The 21,838-nt window shown below is 60.3% G+C and overlaps 1 protein-coding gene across 12 annotated transcripts; it reads left to right on the top strand.

Annotated features, from left to right (window-relative positions):
• Positions 1 to 26: 26 nt before the first annotated feature.
• On the top strand, positions 27 to 21,775 carry KDM6B (lysine demethylase 6B). Of its 12 annotated transcripts, none has more exons than XM_033184690.1 (24): positions 28 to 182; positions 6,893 to 7,011; positions 11,886 to 12,005; positions 12,305 to 12,447; positions 12,541 to 12,682; positions 12,862 to 12,960; positions 13,074 to 13,293; positions 13,396 to 13,488; positions 13,575 to 13,736; positions 13,824 to 14,006; positions 14,095 to 14,442; positions 14,546 to 16,716; positions 16,805 to 16,931; positions 17,056 to 17,161; positions 17,992 to 18,197; positions 18,300 to 18,364; positions 18,449 to 18,520; positions 18,621 to 18,769; positions 18,919 to 19,033; positions 19,117 to 19,304; positions 19,462 to 19,603; positions 19,967 to 20,093; positions 20,185 to 20,355; positions 20,473 to 21,775. In XM_033184690.1, the coding sequence occupies exons 5-24, from the start codon at positions 12,546 to 12,548 to the stop codon at positions 20,494 to 20,496; spliced, it is 4,905 nt and encodes a 1,634-aa protein (XP_033040581.1). In that variant the 5' UTR covers positions 28 to 182; positions 6,893 to 7,011; positions 11,886 to 12,005; positions 12,305 to 12,447; positions 12,541 to 12,545; the 3' UTR covers positions 20,497 to 21,775. The 12 variants fall into 12 exon arrangements, with proteins under 12 accessions (XP_033040569.1, XP_033040579.1, XP_033040581.1 ...); XM_033184689.1 differs by having other exon boundaries at positions 18,446 to 18,520; XM_033184678.1 differs by having other exon boundaries at positions 27 to 182; positions 18,446 to 18,520; positions 20,185 to 21,775.
• Positions 21,776 to 21,838: the final 63 nt, after the last annotated feature.

The raw sequence follows: 21,838 nt of genomic DNA, 5'->3' as shown, positions 1-21,838 counted from the left end.
GGGCGGGACCACGAGAAGGGGGCGGGGCTGGGGAGCGGGGGTGCGGGTGTTTGTGTTGGAAAATCCAACTGCGCCACTGGGCGGAGCGGCCCCCCCAGCCCCGGCCTGGGAGAAGGGGGGGCCGCTCGACCCCCTGGGATACCTTGGGGAGCCTGAACACCTGGGACCCCCCCCAGAACCAGGTAACGGGGAGCCGCGAGAACGTCTGGAAAGAGGGAACCCTTCCCGGTGCAGCGGGGCAGGACGCCTGAGTCTCTGGAGGGGTAGAGCTGGGGATGGACGTTTGGGTCTTGGGAAGGGCACTGGGAAGACTGGGGCGAAGGTCATGGGTCCCCTAGAAGAGTAAGGCGGGGAAGGAGGAAGAACTGGGAGGCAGATGTCTCACGTTCCAGATGTCCAGAGGGGCCTGAAAGGACTCCCCGTTCCCCTTGGGCTGGGATTCCCCTTCCCGACTCCAGGGCGGGGCGGGGCGCAGCGGTCCTCACTGAAGGTCAGGACTAAAGGGCAGAGTTTGCAGACAGGCCAATGCCATGGCCCAGTAAGGTCAGATGGGTCAGACTTGGGTGTGTCCCGGTCCCAGGGCTACTTTAAGTCTCCCTCCAGTTCTCTGCGCGGGTAAGGTGTAGAAGCCTCTGCCTGACCTTCCCACCAGCGGCCCCGAGAGCTTCCCAGCGGTAGCCTTCGCCTCCATCCCATTCCCCCCACTGCACCTCCCCTTCACTCCGTCTCGCCCCGCTAGCCTCCTCATCCCTAGTTCTGCTCCCACTCTGCCGTTCCCGAGCCCTCGCGCGCCCCGCACGGCTTCTCGGTGCGGAACCTTCCCAACGTAGCCACAAGATGGCGAAGGCGAGACGCGCACCCAGGGCAGCTGGGAGTGCGGGTGGGGGATGTGACCGTGAAAGTAGTGAAGCCCCCCGCCCCGGTCCGAGGGAAAGGTGGGCTGAGGCCCCCCTTGACTTCCTGTCATCTGGTCCCCCTCACAGGAAATTGTGGGCAGGAGGTCGCAGCGCAGAAGATGGGGGGGAGGCTGGGGACTCTCTCAATCTCCACCTCTCCGGGCAGGGGTAAATAGTGGGGAGGGGGGCACGCGGGGCGGTTGCTAAGCGACGTAGATTCGCTTCCTGTTTGCTGCAGCTTCTGCTATGACACTTGGCTGGGGGGAGGTTAGACAGAGCGGAGGGCCAGAAGACTGTGGGGAAGGTCGAAGGCAGGACGCCTGGTTCCCGGGACAGGAAGAGCCCTGGGAGGAAAGCGGGGAGGCAGCGAGCTGCGATGCGACCGAAGGGGACTCGGCGATTGTCCGGAGGTGGGAGGGACCGAGGCGCAGCGTTCACCTCGGCTCCCCTTCCCTCCCCAGGGTTGCTTGCCTTGTTGCCAGAGTAACTGGTGGGCGAGAATTGGGAGCCGGATTCTCGAACTCTCCCGTCCGCCCAATCGGTCGGCCCTGACGTCAGGGCCCTGGCAGCCAATGCGGAAGGGGCATGATAGCGACAGGAAAGGGAGAGGGGAGGGGCAGCGACGGAGGCTGGGAGGCAGCAGCTGCCCGGGACCCGCACGTGCACTCCCACACGCTCGCGCCCACCCCCCGCCCTGCGCTGCACGCGCCCGAGCACCCCCTTGCGCCTGCGCGGCGAGCCGGGCGCCCCCTCCCCTGTGTGGAGTCCGTGTAAAGCCGCCGAGGCTGCGCTCCTCAGCCCTTGGGGACCCACATGTCTCGGTCGGTCTGCACCGTTTCGCGGGTCGCGACCATAATGCCCAACCTGGCTCGGGAGGGTCGACTACCTGTTCCCCACCTCCCCCCAGCTGGCGCCCCACACTCCCAGGTGGGCTGGGCGGAGCTGTGGTTTCCGGCCCCATCTGCTCGGCCGCTGCCTTCCCGGGCTCTGGCTTAGGTTGCTTTCCCAAGAGAAAGCGAGCGGGTACCAGCGCCCCTTCCCAAGGCTTCTCCCGCCTGGGGCCAGCTGCTGTTGGCGGCGGGGGAGGGCACTGCGGGGAAGCCCCGGACGGCCCAGGTGATTCTTCTGGGCCATCACGCCCCTTCTTCGCGTGAATTCCTGCTCTTTGATGTGCACCAAAACCCTTCCCATTCCTAACGTTTCCTCTTCATTCGCCCGGCGTTCTTTGCACCTCCCTCGGCTCCTTTCGGGCTGTCTGTCCCTGTCTCCACTCGTCCTTCTCCGCTTCTCCCGGTTATATAATTCTTCCTCTCGCCGTGTCCTGGTTTCAACTCCACAGACTCCGCCCTGGAACAGCGCGGGGAGGGGCGGGAGAGTTGGGGACCCAGACAGATTCCGGCTGGCGGCCGGCTGGGGCACGGGGGATCCTGCAGATGGAAGACGGAGCCCCGCGGGACCCGGTGCCCCCGTCCCCGTCTGCCGGCCCCCACCGAGATCTCGCCCAGGAGAGAGAAGGCACAGTATCTCCGAGGGGCGTGTCGGGCCGACTCCCGTCAGAAATGTGGGTTGGGAGGTCAGGGCTGCAGGCGGAGAGGAGGAGACAGGCAAGAGGCCTGAGTCCCTGGGATTGGAGTCGTATTAGGGGTAAAAGAGATAAGGACGCCTGGGTTTCTTCTTATGTCTCCTTTTTGGGTTCCCAGAATTCCTAAGGGTGTTTCCAGGAAGCTTAGCGAGCACACCCACTCCGCCCCGTAGGGGTCAAAGGTCTGTGTTAGAGGTGGCCTGGGATGATGTCACCAGTGCACGTGCCCCGGGATGGTTGCCAGGCAATGAGGCTTCCTCCCCCTTCTATTCCCTCCCACCTCTGCCCCGAGTCCAGTTCCAGTCCCGTGCCATCTCTTTCCCCTCTCCTTTCCCTTGGTCTTAGCATCCTGCAGGTGGGAAACCCCGGCCTGGAGTTTTGTGAGGGGGAGGGGCACGGGTGTGGTGTGGCTGAAAGACTTTGCCCCTTGGCTGGGCTGAGGGAGCGTTGGGTCACTTTTCCCTAGATTGGCATCGAAGAGCTTCCCCTCTAAGGCTCCTCCCCCATAGAAAAAGCTACCTAGCCGTCTTTTTACTTTACCACCTGCTGCATGGCCAAGTGTCCTATTGCCCCCTTCCCCAGATTGATTTGAAGTGGGAGTGGTTGAAAGACGGAAGAGTTGTGTGTAGTATGGGGTACACACCAGCTTATCCCTGACGTCCCCTTAATGGCACACCCCCAGCTGCAAACAATAAAAGGAAAAGGGTCAAGAAACAGTATTAGGCTGAAAAGTCACCGTCTTTATTGTGTGTATGTAGGTGAATCGGTTTGTAGCCTCTCACTTGGTGGAGGGGGACTCAGTTGATCGCTATGGTTGTTCTCTATTAAGTGCTAGGGTTGGTGATGGTATTGGAGTAACTCGGTTTGTGATTTTATGTACCTTAGAGCTTGGACTGTCAGACCTGGATTCTAATTCCAGCTCTGTCACTTAGTGCCTATTAGGACTTGGAAAGGTCGGAACCTCTCTGAGCCTCGTATGTTAATCTTGAAAATTTAAATATCAACACCTACCTTGAAGGTCGCTGGGAGGAAAAAAATGAGATAATCTTTGCAAATCACTTAGCACAGTGCCTGGCACAGAATGAGTGCTTGTTGTTATGAAATACTTTTATTAATAAATGGTGTTAGTTATTAGTTTATTATTATTGCTGTGGGTCTGCTCCAAACCAGCAGGAACCCTAGGAGTTTGTTAAGGGGGAGTGGATAGTTTGTGTTAATTTGGAGATTGGGGTTAGGGGGCTGGGGATTAGCTTCAACGGCTTTGTGCATTTTATTTGATGAAGGCTTTAGGCAGATTTGTATTGCTTTCTTTAGGATTATATTTTCCCTTATTGGAGAAGAAATAGCTAAGACTATTCCGTGGGCCTTGAAAATAAAATAATTGTATTGTGGTTCTTGATTTTGAAGCAAGACCCCAGTCCCCTCCCATGTTGATCTCTGGAGCCTTTCATTTGCAAAGGGACTCCACAGTTTCTCTAGTGGGGACAGGGCTAGGCTGAGGGGTGTGTAAAAGGTTGGGGTGGGTGGGTGGAGAGAGACTAGTGCTGGGGGCTGCGGGGGGGGGGGGGGCGGGTAGTTAAAGGAAGAGACCGGAAGGGAGGAGGAGGGAGCCTGCTGGTGGGGAGGGAGGGAGGGGAGGAGGAGGTGGTGGAGGAGGAGGAGGAGGAGGAGGGAGGGGGTTGGGGAGAGCCTGCTACAGTTCTTTGTTTGACTCCGGGACTCAGGGACGGGGAGGAGGAGGGAGGGAGGCAGAGGCTGCAAGCGCCGGGGCAGGCCCAGGAGGCAGAGGAGGGACCGTCTCCCCCGCCCCCCAGCCCCCACTCCCCCCCCTGCTGCTTCCCCCCCTCCCTACCCGGACTCCGGGGGCACCGCCGGGGGACAGACACCCAGCAGGTAACCCCGGCCTGGCTCGCCCTCCCCTCTCTGATTTTCCTCCACACCTTCCCGGATGACCCCTTTTCCCCTTTCCATCTCCCCGTTTCCCCCCGGCCTTGCCTCTTTTCCCTGGCCTTCCTTGTTCCATCGCCCCCACTTGGGCTTGTCGCCCGCTGGCCGCGCCGGCGTCTCGTGCAGCCTGATTCCCTTCTCGCCCGACAGCCTGTGCGTCCTAGGTCTGCCCAGGGCACCTTTTGGGGCTCTGTCTGGCTGCTGCTTTGGGCTCTTGCTTCCCTTCTGACCTGTCCCCTGGGGCTCTCGGGGAGGAGGGAGTCCCTGCCTTTTCTTGCTCCCCCCCAGTTCCCCGCCTCCCCAACTCTGGCCCCCTTTCTCCTTCTAGCAGTCTCTAGGGGTGGGGAGAGAACCGGAATTTAGGGGGCCCCCTGGAGGGGCAAGGGGCTGTGTGTCGCTGGGGAAAGGGGCTGTGTGTGTAGGGTGGGGGTGGGGGGGCAGTTAGAGACCTGGCTGCCTCTCTGTTGTCCCTTTAAATGGCCCTCACATTTCTGGGGACTCGGCCGGGGGGAGGTGGCAAGCCGCCTGCCTGGGGGGCAGGGCCCTTGGTTCGTCCACACAATCAGGGGTGGTAATGATTTAAAGGGACAGCCTCGGTGTGGCCACTGCCACCCTGCGCCGGCGTGAGGGGGAGCCGGCAGGCCATGTCTGGGGAGGCTTGGCTGGTGAGCAGGGCATTTGAGGCTGTCTGTTGCTGGGCCTGCCAGGTCTGGGACAGTGCTGCGGCTGGGAAGGTGCAATGAGGGGTGACAGCCTGCCTGGGGGGTACACAGCCTGGGCTTTTTCCCAGGGCCTCACCTTTGGCTCTACCGACTCCTTGGCCAAGAATCCTTGAGTCCAAACTATGGAGTCTGTCGGCCACCAGGTAGGGGCCACCGAGTGGTCTGCAGGGCAGGGGTCTGGCCTGGGCACTTTGGAGCTGGCACTTCAGCTTCTCCTTTTGTTGTTTGGCTCTGTGCACAAGAAAGCCCCAGCCCCTCCCCCAGCCCAGCTCCCCCTTCCCGTCCACATGCCCCCCTCACACATACACACACACACAAACACACACACCCCAGCTGTTGGACAGATGAATTACAGCCTCCGGCTTGGGGCCAGGGCTGGTGAGGGATTAAAGCTCTGGGGCTGGCCCTTTAAATGGCTGTTAGCCCCTCCCCCACTTTGTTGTCCAGACACCCCTCACACACCCCTCTGACCCCCTAAGCTGCCCCCTCACTCCTCCTCTTGGTCTGTCCTAAAGTCTGCCCACTCTGCTCTCTAGCCCTTCGAGAGTCCCTCCCCCAGCACAACCGCAGAACACAGATGCCACAGATTACATATATACACTCCCTGCTCCCAGGTTGTGAGCCTCCCTGTCCTGGAGAGTTCTAGCCTGAAGCTCCCTTCCCCAGCAGAAGGGCCTTGCCTGCCTGACCTCTCCCACCTACAGCTGACCACTACCCTGGCCCAGTGAGGGGGCCTTGGTGGGTCAGAAATAGCACCTCCCTGGGGGCAGTGTCATCAGCAGCCACAGAAGCTTGCGGAACTTTGCATCATGGGGACTTGGGGCTAGAGGCCTGAGTCTCTGGGGCAAGGGGAAGGATGGGGGCTGGAAAGCTAGGGAGTATAGAGATTAGGTTGGGACCCCAAGTGTTTGGGTCCATAAGGGCAGAGCAGAAAACATAGGTCCCTGAGGAGTGAGTCTGAGGGGAGGGCCGACTTAGCTCTGACCCCTGATGGACACCTGATTCTTGGCCTTGGACCTATGCTAAAAGACCTAGCTTCTTGTCTATGAGGGTTGGGAAGGGAGTGGGCCTCTATCACCTTCTTAGGCCACATAAGAGGAAGGAGGTGATGGGGAAACAGGATATTGCCTTGGGGTTGGCAGGGAGGGGAGGCTTGCAGCAGAGGCTACTTCCAGGCTCAGGCCCAAACTCAAGAGTTCTTGCAGGGGAGGATGGCCCCTCCCTGTTAGGCCCGTTCATCTAGTCTGGCTACCTATGCTGCTAGCCAAGACCTGCCTGCACCCGCCTGGGGGAAGACGAGGGGGCAGAGTCCAGAGGGTGGGGTTGGCTGTCTGGTGTCTTCATAAGGTTGGAGAGGACACAGAGCTGAAGGAAGAGGGTCTGCATGCCCTAGTGCTGGGACTCAGGCTGGCTTGGATGCAGATATCAGGGCAGCTGGGGCCACTCTGGGGCTAGGGAGTCTCAGCAGGAGGGTCCTGTCAGAAGAGGGATCACGGGTTGGGGGTCTACTGTAGACTTACTCAGATGCCATATCATGGCCCCTTCCCAACTGATCCAGCCTGCTTCCCAAAGGGGAAGGTTGGATGACCACTTTGGGGATGGCTTTTTCTGGTTGCCATGGAAACAGATTCTCCCATTGTATCTGACCACCAGAGCCAGGTTTCTCCTTAATGAGGGGGGCAGGGAGCCCAGGGAAATTCTCCAGCCTGGGAGACCCCCACCTCTAACTGACTTTTTTCTTTTAGGTTCCCCCCAGGGCAACATGCCAGCCCCGTAGCACTGCTCACCCCACCCACTGTGGTCTGTTGTACCCCACTGCTGGGGTGCTGGTTCCAATGAGACAGGGCACAGCAAACTCCATCTGGTAAGTCCTGTCTGAGTGGCCGTCTCCCCCCAGCAGTCTAACTCTGCACCGCATGGTTGGAGATAACTTCATATGATCTGGGTCATGCCCACTCTTCAGAATGGTCCTGTCCAATTCTAAGCACCCCACCATGTGGTGCTTGAGTGGTTTAGCCCTCCTGGTTTATGGACCTCCCTTCTATCTCCTATAAATGGTTCAGCCCTGTACTTCACCAGCCTCTCCACTACTACCAAAAAATCTTTCCCCCACTATCTCCCTAGTGCTACAACTCAGTTGCTTATTGAATGAAGATAGAGTTTGCAAGCTGAAAAGTGGATATGAGCTACCCTGGAGTAATTTTTTCTTGGTAGGGAAAGGGCTTTGTCCTTATAGGAGTTGTTGAATACCCTGGCTTTTGGAGAGTGTTCAGAATTTATTTGGGGAGATACTGGAGATCACTGCCAGCCACAGCAGTCTTGGCATTTCACCTTTCCTTCCAGATCTCTTTCAGTCCCGTTCTCTCCCCAATGCACTACAGCATTTGCCCCCATACCTAAGTCTTACTCTTCTGCTTCCCTCTCTCATTCTGTCAGTTCTCTGCCTGAGGCCCTGCCTTATTTCTCATTCCTTTGTAGGAGAAAAGGGAAGATAATCCCTAAGCCAGGGGCTTACGTTCTCTGTGTGGTGTTCTTCCTCATTACATACGGGATTTCTTGAGTGGGACTGTCTTCTTCTATGTGTCTCTCACTATTTTGCATGATGTTTTGCACACTGGGGTGCATGGTGGATTTGTGTTGAATAATGTTAACTGAATGAGCTTCATTACCAAGAACCTATGACTTCTGAGATTGGCTGCACAGCCTCCTACCTTCTCCTCTAGAGGACGTGAGACATTGGGGATGGTAACATGGGTAGAGCTGAGAGGAAGGTTGGCCCCAGGAGATGGCCTGTGAGGATAAAACTGAGGGAGAGTAGGACAGAGGCAGTATATAAGCATGGTAAGAATGTGGTTCTGGAAAGAAGCCTAGCTCTTTCATTCTTCACTTGCAGAATGACTTTGGCCAAGTCACCTAGCCTCTCTGGGCCTCAATTTCCTCATCTGTAAAATGGGGGTAATCAGAGTACCCTCTATGTCAGGTTTTGGGGAGGAGTAAAAGAAATGCTTGTAAAATAATACAGTGCCTGGTATGTAACAAATATGCACGAAATGCTAGCAATTACCACTACCACAGTGGGAGCCACAGGGAGCTGTGAGGATAAGCAGGGATGTGGAGGGATGGGACCGAACTTGACTGAAGGCAGACAGACCTCCAAATTCTTGACTCAGACAGAGTGATCACTGATCCAGCGAGACGTCAGAATCCAGAGGAGTGTAGCAAGGAGTCAGCAGGGTGGGCCTGCGCCAGTGTCGCCCCGACTCTGTTCAGTAACATGAAGGCAAACACAGAAGGGCATGTGCGGAGACACACGTGATCACGCTAGTGATGCAGAGGCAGACCCAGACAAAAGACCGAGACAGGAGCTAGGCAGACACACAGACAGAGACAGCCCCGCGGAGTCATGTAGACAGGGATAATGACAGGAACGCGTCAGACACAGGCACAGAGGGAGACAAGATGAGCAGATATGCAGGTGCACATGGAGACAGACACCGGGACCCACGCACAGCCGACCGTGTCAGACAGACTGGTGAACACAGCGCCCAGTCAGAGGCAGACACAAGGCCTGCAGTGACACATAGCGGGCCGGGGCCGGCACCGTCACTCCTCGGTGGGGGGCGGGGAGGGGCCGGCAGCCAGGGGAAGGCTGGGGAAGGGAATCCCGGGCGGGCGGCCTGCCCGGGTGGCTGAGTCACAGCGGAGCCTCAGCCGGCGGCCCTCCCCTCCGCCTCCCCCTCCCCCAGGTAAGAAGCGAGCCTGTAACCCCTCGCTTCCACCAGGCGTGATGAGAACGGGCAGGGAGCGGGTTGCGACCAATGTCCTGGACCGCCCCACCTCGGCGCGCGCGCAGCATGCCCGCTGATTGTCGGCTCGGTAAAACACTATCTGTGGGCTCTTGTCTCTGGCCGTCACGTGAGTTTGCGTGCGCACTTCAGGCCTCTTCCACGCGTCCCGCGCGGCTGCGGCGCTGCGCGGAGGGACTCCTCGGCTCAAGCCCAGAGAGAGTTAAGTGGGTGTGATTGATGGAGTATTTCTCTCTTGGGGCTCCAGCGGGGGCGGGGGTGTAGGGGGTCGGATAAAGTCCCGAGTCCAGGGCCCGGATGGAGGGGGTGGAGCTGGGCTTTGCCGGGAGTGCCCGGATGGAGGGGGTGTGGCCTCGGCAGGAGCGGAATTAACCCTTTCAGAGCCGCTGGCTCCCAAGGTTGTGGGTCGGGTCGGGAGAGACTGGAATGCCTGCCTCAGAAGTATATCAGCCTCCCAGCCTGGCTCTGGCCGCGTGCGTCTACCTCTCGCCTGTCTCCGAGGAGTCTGGGGGTGTCAGTCTTTGTGCCTGTCCGTGGTCCCCTCCCCTTGGTTAGTATGGACACCGGGAGTCAGGGAGGGTTATTCTTGACCCAGAGCGAGAGTGGAGGTGAGAGTGGAGCGCGAGCCGGCGGCGGCTGGGGAACAGGTGCAAGCGCCGCGTCGGGGCTGCCCGGCACGGGGAGGGGCTATCGTGGGGGAAGACGAGAGGGGAAATTCCGCGGGACCGGTGGTGAGCCGGTGTGTGGGCTGAGGAGTTGTGTCTGCCTCTGACTGTGTGTCTGTGTGTGTTCAGGAGGCGGGGGCTGAGTCAGTGGGAAGAGGGGAAGGTTTTCTGGGTGACTCACGCTCCCCCACCCCAAACCTGAATCAGAGCCCGAGGGAGGGCTTTGTACGGGGGACGAGTGAGGAGTCCAGCGCCTGTGTCCCGGGTGCGAACAAGGATCCGAGGTGGCTGGCCAGAATGAGTGTGTGTTTAGTGTACAGGAAGTTTTGTTTTCAAGTAAGGGCTTTGTATTCTTGGGTGCCGGCATGGGGCTTTGTGGATAAAGGTGGAAGAGCAGGGGGCTGGAGGGACAGCACTCACTGACTTAGGGAAAGCTGAGTCAGTTCCCCGTGGGAAAGGGGAAGTGGCAGAGGGGAAGTGTCATCATCGCCGTAGGGGAAGCTGCCTTTCCTGGTAACTGGCGGCGCTCTTGGGACCACTTCCCAAGCAGGCATCTGCTCCTCTGTTGTCTGGTTCCCCGGCTCCCCCACCACGTTTGCTCCTTGGGTCTCCTCCGCGCCCCTGCCTCGGTACTTGGGTGGGGGCAGTCTGGGAGTGCCATACTTGACCACAGTTCAGCGCTGTACCTGGCTTGGTTACTGATGGAAAGGATGCTGCCTCTAGTGAGGAGAGAGTTCTGACAGTACTACCACGTGAACCACGGAGAGGGTCCGCGGGGCCCAAGCGCCCACAAGGGCTCGGCGGGAGAGTGGCACGCAGGGACCTGTAGGGTCCAAGAGCTTCCATACAAACAAACGACCTTACCCCTTCGGGAAGGAAGGCTCTTTTCACCAGAAACCCGTCTGCCCTTGTGGGCTGGGTGGAAATTTCCCCACAGCGCAGACTTCTCTCAACGAAGGCGAACTTTCCAGCCACCCCCAACCCTTCGTCGCGCACTCTCCCCCGGCTTCCTGCCCGGCGCTCGCTCCAGCTGGAGCGCTGGCCCCGCCCCCGCCGCTTTGTACTCGACACTCGCCTCTCGCTGCTCTTTGTACTCTAGACTCTCAATGGACCGATCCCGGGAGCCGAGCCGGCTCCCTACCTGCGGGGACGCCGGGTAGGCGCGGAGGAGGCGCGGGGTCGCAGCTCCTGGGCTTAGAGGGGCAAGAAGGAAGAGCTGGGGCTAAAGGGAAGGTGCCCAGGAGAGGGGAGCGCTGTGCCAGCCGGGGGTCCAGCCGGCACCAAAGCGAAGGGGTGGGGGGGTGTGAAGGAGGAAGTGAAACGGGTTCTGGGTTCTTTAAGGGAGTGGGCGGTGAGAGTGGGACAAGGGTGATGTCACTGCCTGTCGGGCCCCGCCCTCATCCCTCCCTCAGGACCCCCCCCCCCGTACATTTTACACACACCGCTTCCGCTGCGCAAGTAGCCACGTCACGGGCAACCCCCGAAATCCCCCCCTCCCTTGGGGGGTGGGGGCCACGTGGGCCGTGGGGAACCGCGTGGCCCCGGCGGGGCAGGGCAGAGAGGATACGCGAGCCACGAGAGAGGGGCCACTCGGGACCGCGGTGCGCGACTTCTCGGAAGTTGGGGGACTAAAAGGGGGTCTGATTTTGGGGGTCGGTCGGTATTGAAGACCCAGAAAGCCAGGGGAAGTAGAGGACCTGGAGCAACTGGGTATGAGATTGAGGGCTTGACCAAGGTTTGGGTCGGGGTCAGGCTTGGGGGTGGAGCGCCCTGATAGCGGCGTGGACGGGTTTGGGTGCCGTGTAAGTCGCTGTGGCTGGCCAGCCCTAAGCAGTTATTAGGGCCGCTCGGGATAGGGAGGTCTGTCACTGGGCGAGGTGAAGTGAGGAAGGGGAGGGACGTCTTTTTTGCGTTCTGCATCCGTCTGCCGTCAGTTGGTCTTGCGGTGGCCGGGCGCGGGGCTACTCGAGTGGCCTGGCCGTGGCCACCGGCCGCTCTGGGTGCGTGAGGCTTGCGGGTAGCGCCAGCCCCCATGCCGGCCGGAGCGTGCGACTCACCGGCCTCATCCGCCTCATCCGCATGCGTCTTGTCCTGGCTGCATTCTGGCCCTGACGGCCGGAGTGTCAGATCCTAGATGGGGACCCAAGGTGGGAGCCGCGGGGTCACATCGGGGTCACCCGGAGCTGAGCCCGTCTGACCGGCTTCGGCGCCCCTCCTCCCCCGGCCACCGCTGCCGGGCTCACCTCGCTCCCATTGGTTCCGGCCAGGCTGTTACTGAGGCGGAGACACGGGTGATGATTGGCTTTCTGGGGAGAAAGGAAGTCCTGTGATTGGCCAGATCTCTGGAGCTTGCCGACGCGGTGTGAGGACGCTCCCACGGAGGCCGGGTAAGCGGCCGCTGCGTTGCGGGTCGGCCGGGTGGCTCCGGACTGGAAGCCTAGCAGCGCAGCTACCCGGTCCCTCTGACCGGCCTTTTGGTTCCCTGCCACACACATCCTGGCTCCCAGCCACACTCCTGGGCCTCTAGGGACTGGTTGGGCTGAGTGGGCCTCCCTTTGGGGAAAGCTAAGGCCGGGCCCTTTGCACAAATGACAGATTGGTGGATGCCACAGTCCGCCCATCCCAGCCCCTGGGCCTTGGCTATGTGCTGGCCAGCTCGTCTCACTCCTTTTCCTCCTCTCTGTAGAATTGGCTGTGAAAGGACCCAGGAAGCCATCTGGGGGTAGCGGGCACTCTTATCAAAGCGGCTGGTGCCCGACCATCGTCCCAGAGAGCTGGGGCAGGGGGCCGTGCCCAATCTCCAGGGCTCCTGGGGCCACTGCTGACCTGGTAAGGGAAAATCTGGGGCTGAGCTGGCTGGATGTACACTGGCAGCTCTGGTGTTGCCTCCAGTAAGAGCACAATTTCTTATCCCCAACTCAGGCTGGATGCATCGGGCAGTGGACCCTCCAGGGGCCCGCGCTGCACGGGAAGCCTTTGCCCTTGGGGGCCTGAGCTGTGCTGGGGCCTGGAGCTCCTGCCCGCCTCATCCCCCTCCTCGTAGCGCATGGCTGCCTGGAGGCAGGTGAGAACTTGGGGCCCTCTGTTTCTAGGCACACCTCTTTCCATTTCTGTCCCCTCAATCTGTGCCATTCTCCCTGGGCTCCTGTCATTCTGTGGGTTTCTGTGCGTCAGCCCCCTCCTGTCTAGGTAGGACAAGATTGCTCCTCCTTGCTGTATGTAACAGACTCCTTCTCTCTCCAGATGCTCAGCCAGCATTGGGCAGCCCCCGCTTCCTGCCCCCCTACCCCCTTCACACGGCAGTAGTTCTGGGCACCCCAACAAACCATATTATGCTCCAGGGTGAGTGGATCGTTGAAGGTTCTGGGAGTGGGAGGTAAGGCTGGGGCCTTGAAAGAGTCCCCTCAAGCCCAAACCCAACCCCCACCCCCACCCCCACCCCTTCTGCTCTGTAGGGCGCCCACTCCAAGACCCCTCCATGGGAAGCTGGAATCCCTGCATGGCTGTGTGCAGGCACTGCTCCGGGAGCCAGCCCAGCCAGGGCTTTGGGAACAGCTTGGGCAACTGTACGAGTCAGAGCACGACAGTGAGGAGGCCACACGCTGCTACCACAGCGCCCTTCGATATGGAGGAAGCTTCGCTGAGCTGGGACCCCGCATTGGTCGACTGCAGCAGGTAGGAAGAGGCAGGGCATGGGGGACAGGATTGTACAATTGTGCCTTCTGGTTCAGTGCCCCACCTGACATGTGTCCCTGCCCTGTGTCCCCCCACCCCCAGGCCCAGCTCTGGAACTTTCATACTGGCTCCTGCCAGCACCGAGCCAAGGTTTTGCCCCCACTGGAGCAAGTGTGGAACTTGCTACACCTTGAGGTGAGGCTGGCACTGGATGGGTTAGGGAGGAAGGCCAGGCTGTGCCTGCACCCGTGCCATTTTCTCTTCTCTCTTTTTGTTCTCAGCACAAGCGGAACTATGGAGCCAAGCGGGGAGGTCCCCCGGTGAAGCGAGCTGCCGAACCTCCAGTGGTGCAGCCTGTGCCTCCTGCAGCACTCTCAGGCCCCTCAGGGGAGGAGGGCCTCAGCCCTGGAGGCAAGCGAAGGAGAGGCTGCAACTCTGAACAGGTGTGGGTATAGGGGGGCCAGCAGGCAGTAAGTAGGCAGGACTTGGGCAAGGAACGGGATTCATTCTCACACTCTCTTCTCTCCTAGACTGGCCTTCCCCCAGGACTGCCCCTGCCTCCACCACCATTACCACCACCACCGCCACCACCACCCCTGCCTGGTCTGGCCACCAGTCCCCCATTTCAGCTAACCAAGCCAGGGCTGTGGAGTACCCTGCATGGAGATGCCTGGGGCCCAGAGCGCAAGGGTTCAGCACCCCCAGAGCGTCAGGTGAGTCCCTGCCTGTTGCCTTTCACCTCTCACCTGCAAGTCCCATGCTCTCTATTCCTCACCCTACATCCCCATTTATCTCCTATAGGAGCAGCGGCACTCGCTGCCTCACCCATATCCATACCCAGCTCCAGCGTACACCACGCACCCCCCTGGCCACCGGCTGGTCCCGGCTGCTCCCCCAGGCCCGGGCCCCCGCCCCCCAGGAGCAGAGAGCCATGGCTGCCTGCCTGCCACCCGTCCCCCCGGAAGTGACCTTAGAGAGAGCAGAGTTCAGAGGTCGCGGATGGACTCCAGCGTTTCACCAGCAGCAACCACCGCCTGCGTGCCTTACGCCCCTTCCCGGCCCCCTGGCCTCCCCGGCACCACCACCACCAGCAGCAGTAGCAGCAGCAGCAACACCGGTCTCCGGGGCGTGGAGCCAAACCCAGGCATTGTGAGTGACAACTGCGGGTGAAGGGGGGCATGGGTGGAGCTTGTCTTGAGGATGCTTGAGCTTGTCCGAGCAATGCTCTGACCACCTGCTTGTACACTTGCAGCCCGGCGCTGACCATTACCAAACTCCCTCGCTGGAGGTCTCTCACCAGGGCCGCCTGGGGCCCTCGGCGCACAGCAGTCGGAAACCGTTCTTGGGGGCTCCCGCTGCCACTCCCCACCTATCCCTGCCACCTGGACCTTCCTCACCCCCTCCACCCCCTTGTCCCCGCCTCTTACGCCCCCCACCACCCCCTGCCTGGTTGAAGGGTCCGGCCTGCCGGGCAGCCCGAGAGGATGGAGAGATCTTAGAGGAGCTCTTCTTTGGGACTGAGGGACCCCCCCGCCCTGCCCCACCACCCCTGCCCCATCGCGAGGGCTTCTTGGGGCCTCCAGCCTCCCGCTTTTCTGTGGGCACTCAGGATTCTCACACCCCTCCCACTCCCCCAGCCCCAACCACCAGCAGTAGCAACAGCAACAATGGCAGCCACAGCAGCAGCCGTGCTGGGCCTGTGTCCTTTCCCCCACCACCGTATCTGGCCAGAAGTATAGACTCCCTTCCCCGACCTCCCAGCCCAGCACAGAACCCCCAGGACCCACCTCTTGTACCCCTGACTCTTGCCCTGCCTCCAGCCCCTCCTTCCTCCTGCCACCAAAATACCTCAGGAAGCTTCAGGCGCCCGGAGAGCCCCCGGCCCAGGGTCTCCTTCCCAAAGACCCCCGAGGTGGGGCCGGGGCCACCCCCAGGCCCCCTGAGTAAAGCCCCCCAGACTGTGCCGCCCGGGGTTGGGGAGCTGCCTGCCCGAGGCCCGCGACTCTTTGATTTTCCCCCTACTCCGCTGGAGGACCAGTTTGAGGAGCCAGCCGAATTCAAGATCCTACCTGATGGGCTGGCCAACATCATGAAGATGCTGGATGAATCCATTCGCAAGGAAGAGGAACAGCAACAACACGAAGCAGGCGTGGCCCCCCCACCCCCGCTGAAGGAGCCCTTTGCATCTCTGCAGCCTCCTTTCCCCACCGACACAGCCCCCACCACTACTGCTCCTGCTGCCGCCGTCACCACCACCACCACCACGGCCACCCAGGAAGAGGAGAAGAAGCCACCGCCAGCCCTACCACCACCACCGCCTCTAGCCAAGTTCCCTCCACCCCCTCAGCCACAGCCACCACCACCACCCGCCAACCCGGCCAGCCTGCTCAAATCCTTGGCCTCCGTGCTGGAGGGACAAAAGTACTGTTATCGGGGGACTGGAGCAGCTGTTTCCACCCGACCTGGGCCCTTGCCCACCACTCAGTATTCCCCTGGCCCCCCATCAGGTGCTACCGCCCCGCCGCCCACCTCAGTGGCCCCTAGCGCCCAGGGCTCCCCACAGCCCTCTGCTTCCTCGTCATCTCAGTTCTCTACCTCAGGCGGGCCCTGGGCCCGGGAGCGCAGGGCGGGCGAAGAGCCAGTCCCGGGCCCCACGACCCCCACCCAGCCGCCCCCACCCCTGCCTCTGCCCCCTGCTCGCTCTGAGTCTGAGGTGCTAGAAGAGATCAGCCGGGCTTGCGAGACCCTTGTGGAGCGGGTGGGCCGGAGTGCCCCTGACCCAGCCGACCCAGCGGACACAGCAGAGCCAGCGGACAGTGGGACTGAACGACTGCTGCCCCCCACACAGGCCAAGGAGGAGGGTGGCGGGGTGGTGGCAGCGGCGGTGACAGGCAGCTGTAAGCGGCGACAGAAGGAGCACCAGAAGGAGCACCGGCGGCACAGGCGGGCCTGTAAAGACAGTGTGGGTCGGCGGCCCCGTGAGGGCAGGGCAAAGGCCAAGACCAAGGCCCCCAAAGAAAAGAGCCGCCGGGTGCTGGGGAACTTGGACCTGCAGAGTGAGGAGATCCAGGGGCGCGAGAAGTCCCGGCCCGATCTTGGTGGGGCCTCCAAGGTCAAGCCACCCACAGCTCCAGCCCCTCCACCAGCTCCTGCACCTTCTGCCCAGCCCACACCCCCATCAGCCTCCGTCCCTGGAAAGAAGGCTCGGGAGGAAGCTCCAGGGCCACCGGGCGTTAGCCGGGCTGACATGCTGAAGCTGCGCTCACTTAGTGAGGGGCCCCCCAAGGAGCTGAAGATCCGGCTCATCAAGGTAGAGAGTGGTGACAAGGAGACCTTTATTGCCTCTGAGGTTGAAGAGCGGCGGCTGCGCATGGCAGACCTCACCATCAGCCACTGTGCTGCTGATGTTGTGCGCGCCAGCAAGTGAGTTGGCTGCCCGTGTGGCCCAGGGACAGGCTCTCTTCCCCCATCACCCTGATGTTTGTGTCTTCATTCCACTCTCCTCCCACAGGAATGCCAAGGTGAAAGGGAAGTTTCGAGAGTCCTACCTTTCCCCTGCCCAGTCTGTGAAACCGAAGATCAACACTGAGGAGAAGCTGCCCCGGGAAAAACTCAACCCCCCTACACCTAGCATCTATGTATGTGTGCCACTTGGCCTCAGAACCACCCCTGCGAGAGGGTTCTAAGACAGTGTTGGGGACTGCTGGGGTGCTCTGAGCCTGGGCCAGGGCTCTGACCCCAGCTCTCCTGGTCATGTCTCAGCTGGAGAGCAAACGGGATGCCTTCTCACCTGTCCTGCTGCAGTTCTGTACAGACCCTCGAAATCCCATCACAGTGATCCGGGGCCTGGCGGGCTCCCTGCGGCTCAGTGAGTATGGGGGGCAGAAAGTGTCAGGGAGGGCTGCAGGGGTTTGGGGCATGTAGGACTCTCTGAGAAATCCCACACTTGAAGACTCAGGACAGTGGCTATGAGGAGTCCACTGAGTGATGGGTCAGCTGGCATTGGACTCTTCTCCCATCTGTCTCCAGCATTTGGCAAGGGGGAGGGGCCCATAGTCAGGGCCTGATGAGTCATTTCTGAATTTTTTGTGATTAAGCATGGGAAGAATACAGATTTTAGAAAAACCCTGAAGACCTGTGATTTTGGGGCTCTCTCTCAGTCTTTTGTTGCGCAAAATTTCAAACACATACAAAATTAGAGGAAGCTGTAGAGAAATACAAAGGTCAATCTTGTCTCCTTTATACCTGTATGTCCTCCCTTCCCCACTCTGAGTTATTTGAAGCACATTTTCAGGCTTTCACTTGACTGAATCTTTAATTGGATCCAATGGTAGCTCAAAGAAGCTGCTGTTTTGACTAGAAAGACTCCAAATGGGGAAAAAAAGAAGCTGCCATTGAGCACCTACTATGTGTCAGGTGCGGTGCACACGGCCACTCGCACACCTGGGAACACTGGTTGAGGGGCTGAGTCCTTGAGCAGCTGCAGGAGAAAGAGGGCTGGTGAGGATGCAGATAGAGGCCAGGACGCCCAGCTTCCTGTGGGGCTAGGGTTCCTGCCTATTTCTCCTGGACTGGGCTCTACTAAGCCTATGACCACCCTGTCAGAGCCCAGAGGAGTAGGAAGGGAAAGGGTCGGTTGGGTCCGTGGTCCTTATCCTCTGCCTCTGCCCCAACATCCTGCTTGGCCCTCCCTTCCAGACTTGGGCCTCTTCTCCACCAAGACCCTGGTGGAAGCGAGTGGCGAGCACACCGTGGAAGTTCGCACCCAGGTGCAGCAGCCCTCAGATGAGAACTGGGATCTGACAGGCACTCGGCAGATCTGGCCCTGTGAGAGCTCCCGTTCCCACACCACCATTGCCAAGTACGCACAGTACCAGGCCTCATCCTTCCAGGAGTCTCTGCAGGTGAGACGACAATGTGGCAGAGGCAGGTCCTGGGACGGGGCTGCGGTGGGAGGGCTCTCGAAAGGTGTCTGACCCAGGTCTGCCTACCCTCTGGCTGAGCAGGAGGAGAAGGAGAGTGAGGATGAGGAGTCAGAGGAGCCGGACAGCACCACAGGAACCCCTCCTAGGTACCGTACAGGTGTGCCCCTTCCCTTTCTGCTTCCTTCCCCTCCCTCTGCTCTCCACCAACCTGTGCTGCTTCGTCCCAGCAGCAGCACACCAGACCCGAAGAACCATCACATCATCAAGTTTGGCACCAACATCGACCTGTCTGATGCCAAGCGGTCAGTGGGGCTGAGGCCAGGGAAGCTGGGCCAGGAGTGCTGCGGGGACCTCATGGCGGGGGCGGGGTGTAGCTTCTCTTGTCGCACTTTCACGCCGCAGGTGGAAGCCCCAGCTGCAGGAGCTGCTGAAGCTGCCCGCCTTCATGCGGGTAACATCCACGGGCAACATGCTGAGCCACGTAGGCCACACCATCCTGGGCATGAACACGGTGCAGCTGTACATGAAGGTGCCCGGCAGCCGAACGCCAGGTGCGCTCCACGCCTGTGCGCGTCGCTGCGGGAAGCGCGAGAGGAGGGGCTGGGCGCTCAGCTGTCAGCCAATGAGGGCAGAGGGCGGGGCTGTCGGGGATCGCAGCTCCGACCTGGCCAGCCATGCTGTTCTCTGTCGACCCCTGCAGGCCACCAGGAGAATAACAACTTCTGCTCCGTCAACATCAACATTGGTCCAGGCGACTGCGAGTGGTTCGCGGTGCACGAGCACTACTGGGAGACCATCAGCGCCTTCTGTGATCGGTGCGTTCCGTCCTGCGCAAGTCAGCCTGCCGCGTCCCCGCCCTCGGTCCCCAGTTCCCACCTGACCTGTGGCCACCCCGCAGGCACGGCGTGGATTACTTGACGGGTTCCTGGTGGCCAATCCTGGATGATCTCTATGCATCCAATATCCCTGTGTACCGCTTCGTGCAGCGCCCCGGAGACCTCGTGTGGATTAATGCGGGGACTGTGCACTGGGTGCAGGCCACCGGCTGGTGCAACAACATTGCCTGGAACGTGGGGCCCCTCACCGGTGAGAGGGTGGGGCAGGTGTTGGTATGGTGTGGGGCCTCAGCCGCAAGGTCTGGGAGGCTGGGGCTTGGAGAGCCGCCAGCAGTGAGGGAAGGGTCTTGGGCCTAGGTGTCTGGGGGCTGTTTGAGAGTCCTATTGTGATCGCCTCTGGCCCGCAGCCTATCAGTACCAGCTGGCCCTGGAACGATACGAGTGGAATGAGGTGAAGAATGTCAAATCCATCGTGCCCATGATTCACGTGTCATGGAACGTGGCTCGCACGGTCAAAATCAGCGACCCCGATTTGTTCAAGATGATCAAGTGAGGACCCTATTTGGGTGGGAGCCCACCTCCACTGACCGGTCCCTGTTCTTGTTCTTCCTGTCTGACTCCACCCAATTCTTACCTCTCTCCACCCTTGTCTGCCTGTGCCCGGAGTGTTCCTGTGCTGGGGAGGCTAACTAGGTCCCTACTGTCATGACCTTTCCTAGTGGTCCAAATAGACAAAAACCACAGGAAATTTCGCCTGTAACAGATGCCCAGGACAGAGGATGTGACCCAGACATGAAGCGGGGAGGTCTCCAGGGGAGGGCCCTGGGGCTGTCCACCCCTCTGCCCCTGCTCCAGCCCTGCACCAGGCTTCCTCCCTGCTGGTGGTCTCAACACAACCCCACTGCTCCCCAGGTTCTGTCTGCTGCAGTCCATGAAGCACTGCCAGGTACAACGCGAGAGCCTGGTGCGGGCAGGGAAGAAAATCGCTTACCAGGGCCGGGTCAAGGACGAGCCAGCCTACTATTGCAACGAGTGCGATGTGAGTGGGCCGGCTCTCCTGCTCCCCTGCTCCCCCTGAGTGTCCACAGTGGCCCTCCCTCCCCCTGACTACCCTCTCCTCCCTGCCCCAGGTGGAGGTGTTTAACATCCTGTTCGTGACAAGTGAGAATGGCAGCCGCAACACGTACCTGGTACACTGCGAGGGCTGTGCCCGGCGCCGCAGCGCAGGCCTGCAGGGCGTGGTGGTGCTGGAGCAGTACCGCACGGAGGAGCTGGCTCAGGCCTACGACGCCTTCACGCTGGTGAGGGCCCGGCGGGCGCGCGGGCAGCGGAGGAGGGCACTGGGGCAGGCTGCAGGGACGGGCTTCGGGAGCCCGGCCGCGCCTTTCCCTGAGCCTCCGCCGGCTTTCTCCCCCCAGGCCCCAGCCAGCACGTCGCGATGAGGCCGGACGCCCCGCCCGCCTGCCTGCCCGCGCAGGGCGCCGCGGGGCCACCAGCACATGCCTGGGCTGGACCTAGGTCCCGCCTGTGGCCGGGAAGGGGGTCGGGCCCAGCCCTTCCACCCCATTGGCAGCTCCCCTCACTTAATTTATTAAGAAAAACATTTTTTTTTTTTTTTTTTTTTAGCAAATATGAGGAAAAAAGGAAAAAAAATGGGAGACGGGGGAGGGGGCTGGCAGCCCCTCGCCCACCAGCGCCTCCCCTCACCGACTTTGGCCTTTTTAGCAACAGACACAAGGACCAGGCTCCGGCGGCGGCGGGGGTCACATACGGGTTCCCTCACCCTGCCAGCCGCCCGCCCGCCCGGCGCAGATGCACGCGGCTCGTGTATGTACATAGACGTTACGGCAGCCGAGGTTTTTAATGAGATTCTTTCTATGGGCTTTACCCCTCCCCCGGAACCTCCTTTTTTACTTCCAATGCTAGCTGTGATCCCTGTACATGTCTCTTTATTCACTTGGTTATGATTTGTATTTTTTGTTCTTTTTTTGTTTTTGGTTTTTAATTTATAACAGTCCCACTCACCTCTATTTATTCATTTTTGGGAAAACCCGACCTCCCACACCCCCAAGCCATTCTGCCCGCCCCTCCAGGGACCGCCCGTCGCAGGGCTCTCCCCGCGCCCCAGTGTGTGTCCGGGCCCGGCCCGACCGTCTCCGCCCGTCCGCCCGCGGCTCCAGCCGGGTTCTCATGGTGCTCAAACCCGCTCCCCTCCCCTACGTCCTGCACTTTCTCGGACCAGTCCCCCGGCTCCCAACCCTACCCCAACCCCACCTGAGGGTGAGCAACTCCTGTACTGTAGGGGAAGAAGTGGGAACTGAAATGGTATTTTGTAAAAAAAATAAATAAAATAAAAAAATTTAAAGGTTTTAAAGAAAGAACTATGAGGAAAAGGAACCCCATCCTTCCCAGCCCCGGCCAACTTTAAAAACACAGACCTTCACCCCCACCCCTTTTTCTTTTTAAGTGTGAAACAACCCAGGGCCAGGGCCTCACTGGGGCAGGGACACCCCGGGGTGAGTTTCTCTGGGGCTTTATTTTCGTTTTGTTGGTTTTTTCTCCACGCTGGGGCTGCGGAGGGGTGGGGGGTTTACAGTCCCGCACCCTCGCACTGCACTGTCTCTCTGCCCCAGGGGCAGAGGGGTCTTCCCAATCCTACCCCTATTTTCGGTGATTTTTGTGTGAGAATATTAATATTAAAAATAAAAGAAGAAAAAAAAATCCTGTTTCACTAACGGCTGGTGATAGCAGGGAGAGTACCGGGAGGGCTGCAAGACCGTGATT

The sequence above is a fragment of the Trachypithecus francoisi genome, unplaced genomic scaffold (assembly GCF_009764315.1).
Source record: "Trachypithecus francoisi isolate TF-2019V2 unplaced genomic scaffold, Tfra_2.0 Lachesis_group20, whole genome shotgun sequence".
Taxonomy (NCBI): Eukaryota; Metazoa; Chordata; class Mammalia; order Primates; family Cercopithecidae; genus Trachypithecus; species Trachypithecus francoisi.
The sequence above is the reverse complement of the archived record's forward strand: the minus strand, read 5'-3'. Positions and strand labels throughout refer to the sequence as shown.

Bases quoted from the DNA above. Each gene is read 5' to 3' on its own strand.
- KDM6B (XM_033184678.1), top strand. From the start codon at position 12,546: ATGCATCGGGCAGTGGACCCTCCAGGGGCCCGCGCTGCACGGGAAGCC. The intron at 16,717-16,804 runs GTGAGTTGGCTG...CTCCTCCCACAG, and splicing joins GATGTTGTGCGCGCCAGCAA to GAATGCCAAGGTGAAAGGGA. The intron at 19,305-19,461 runs GTGAGAGGGTGG...TCTGGCCCGCAG, and splicing joins GAACGTGGGGCCCCTCACCG to CCTATCAGTACCAGCTGGCC.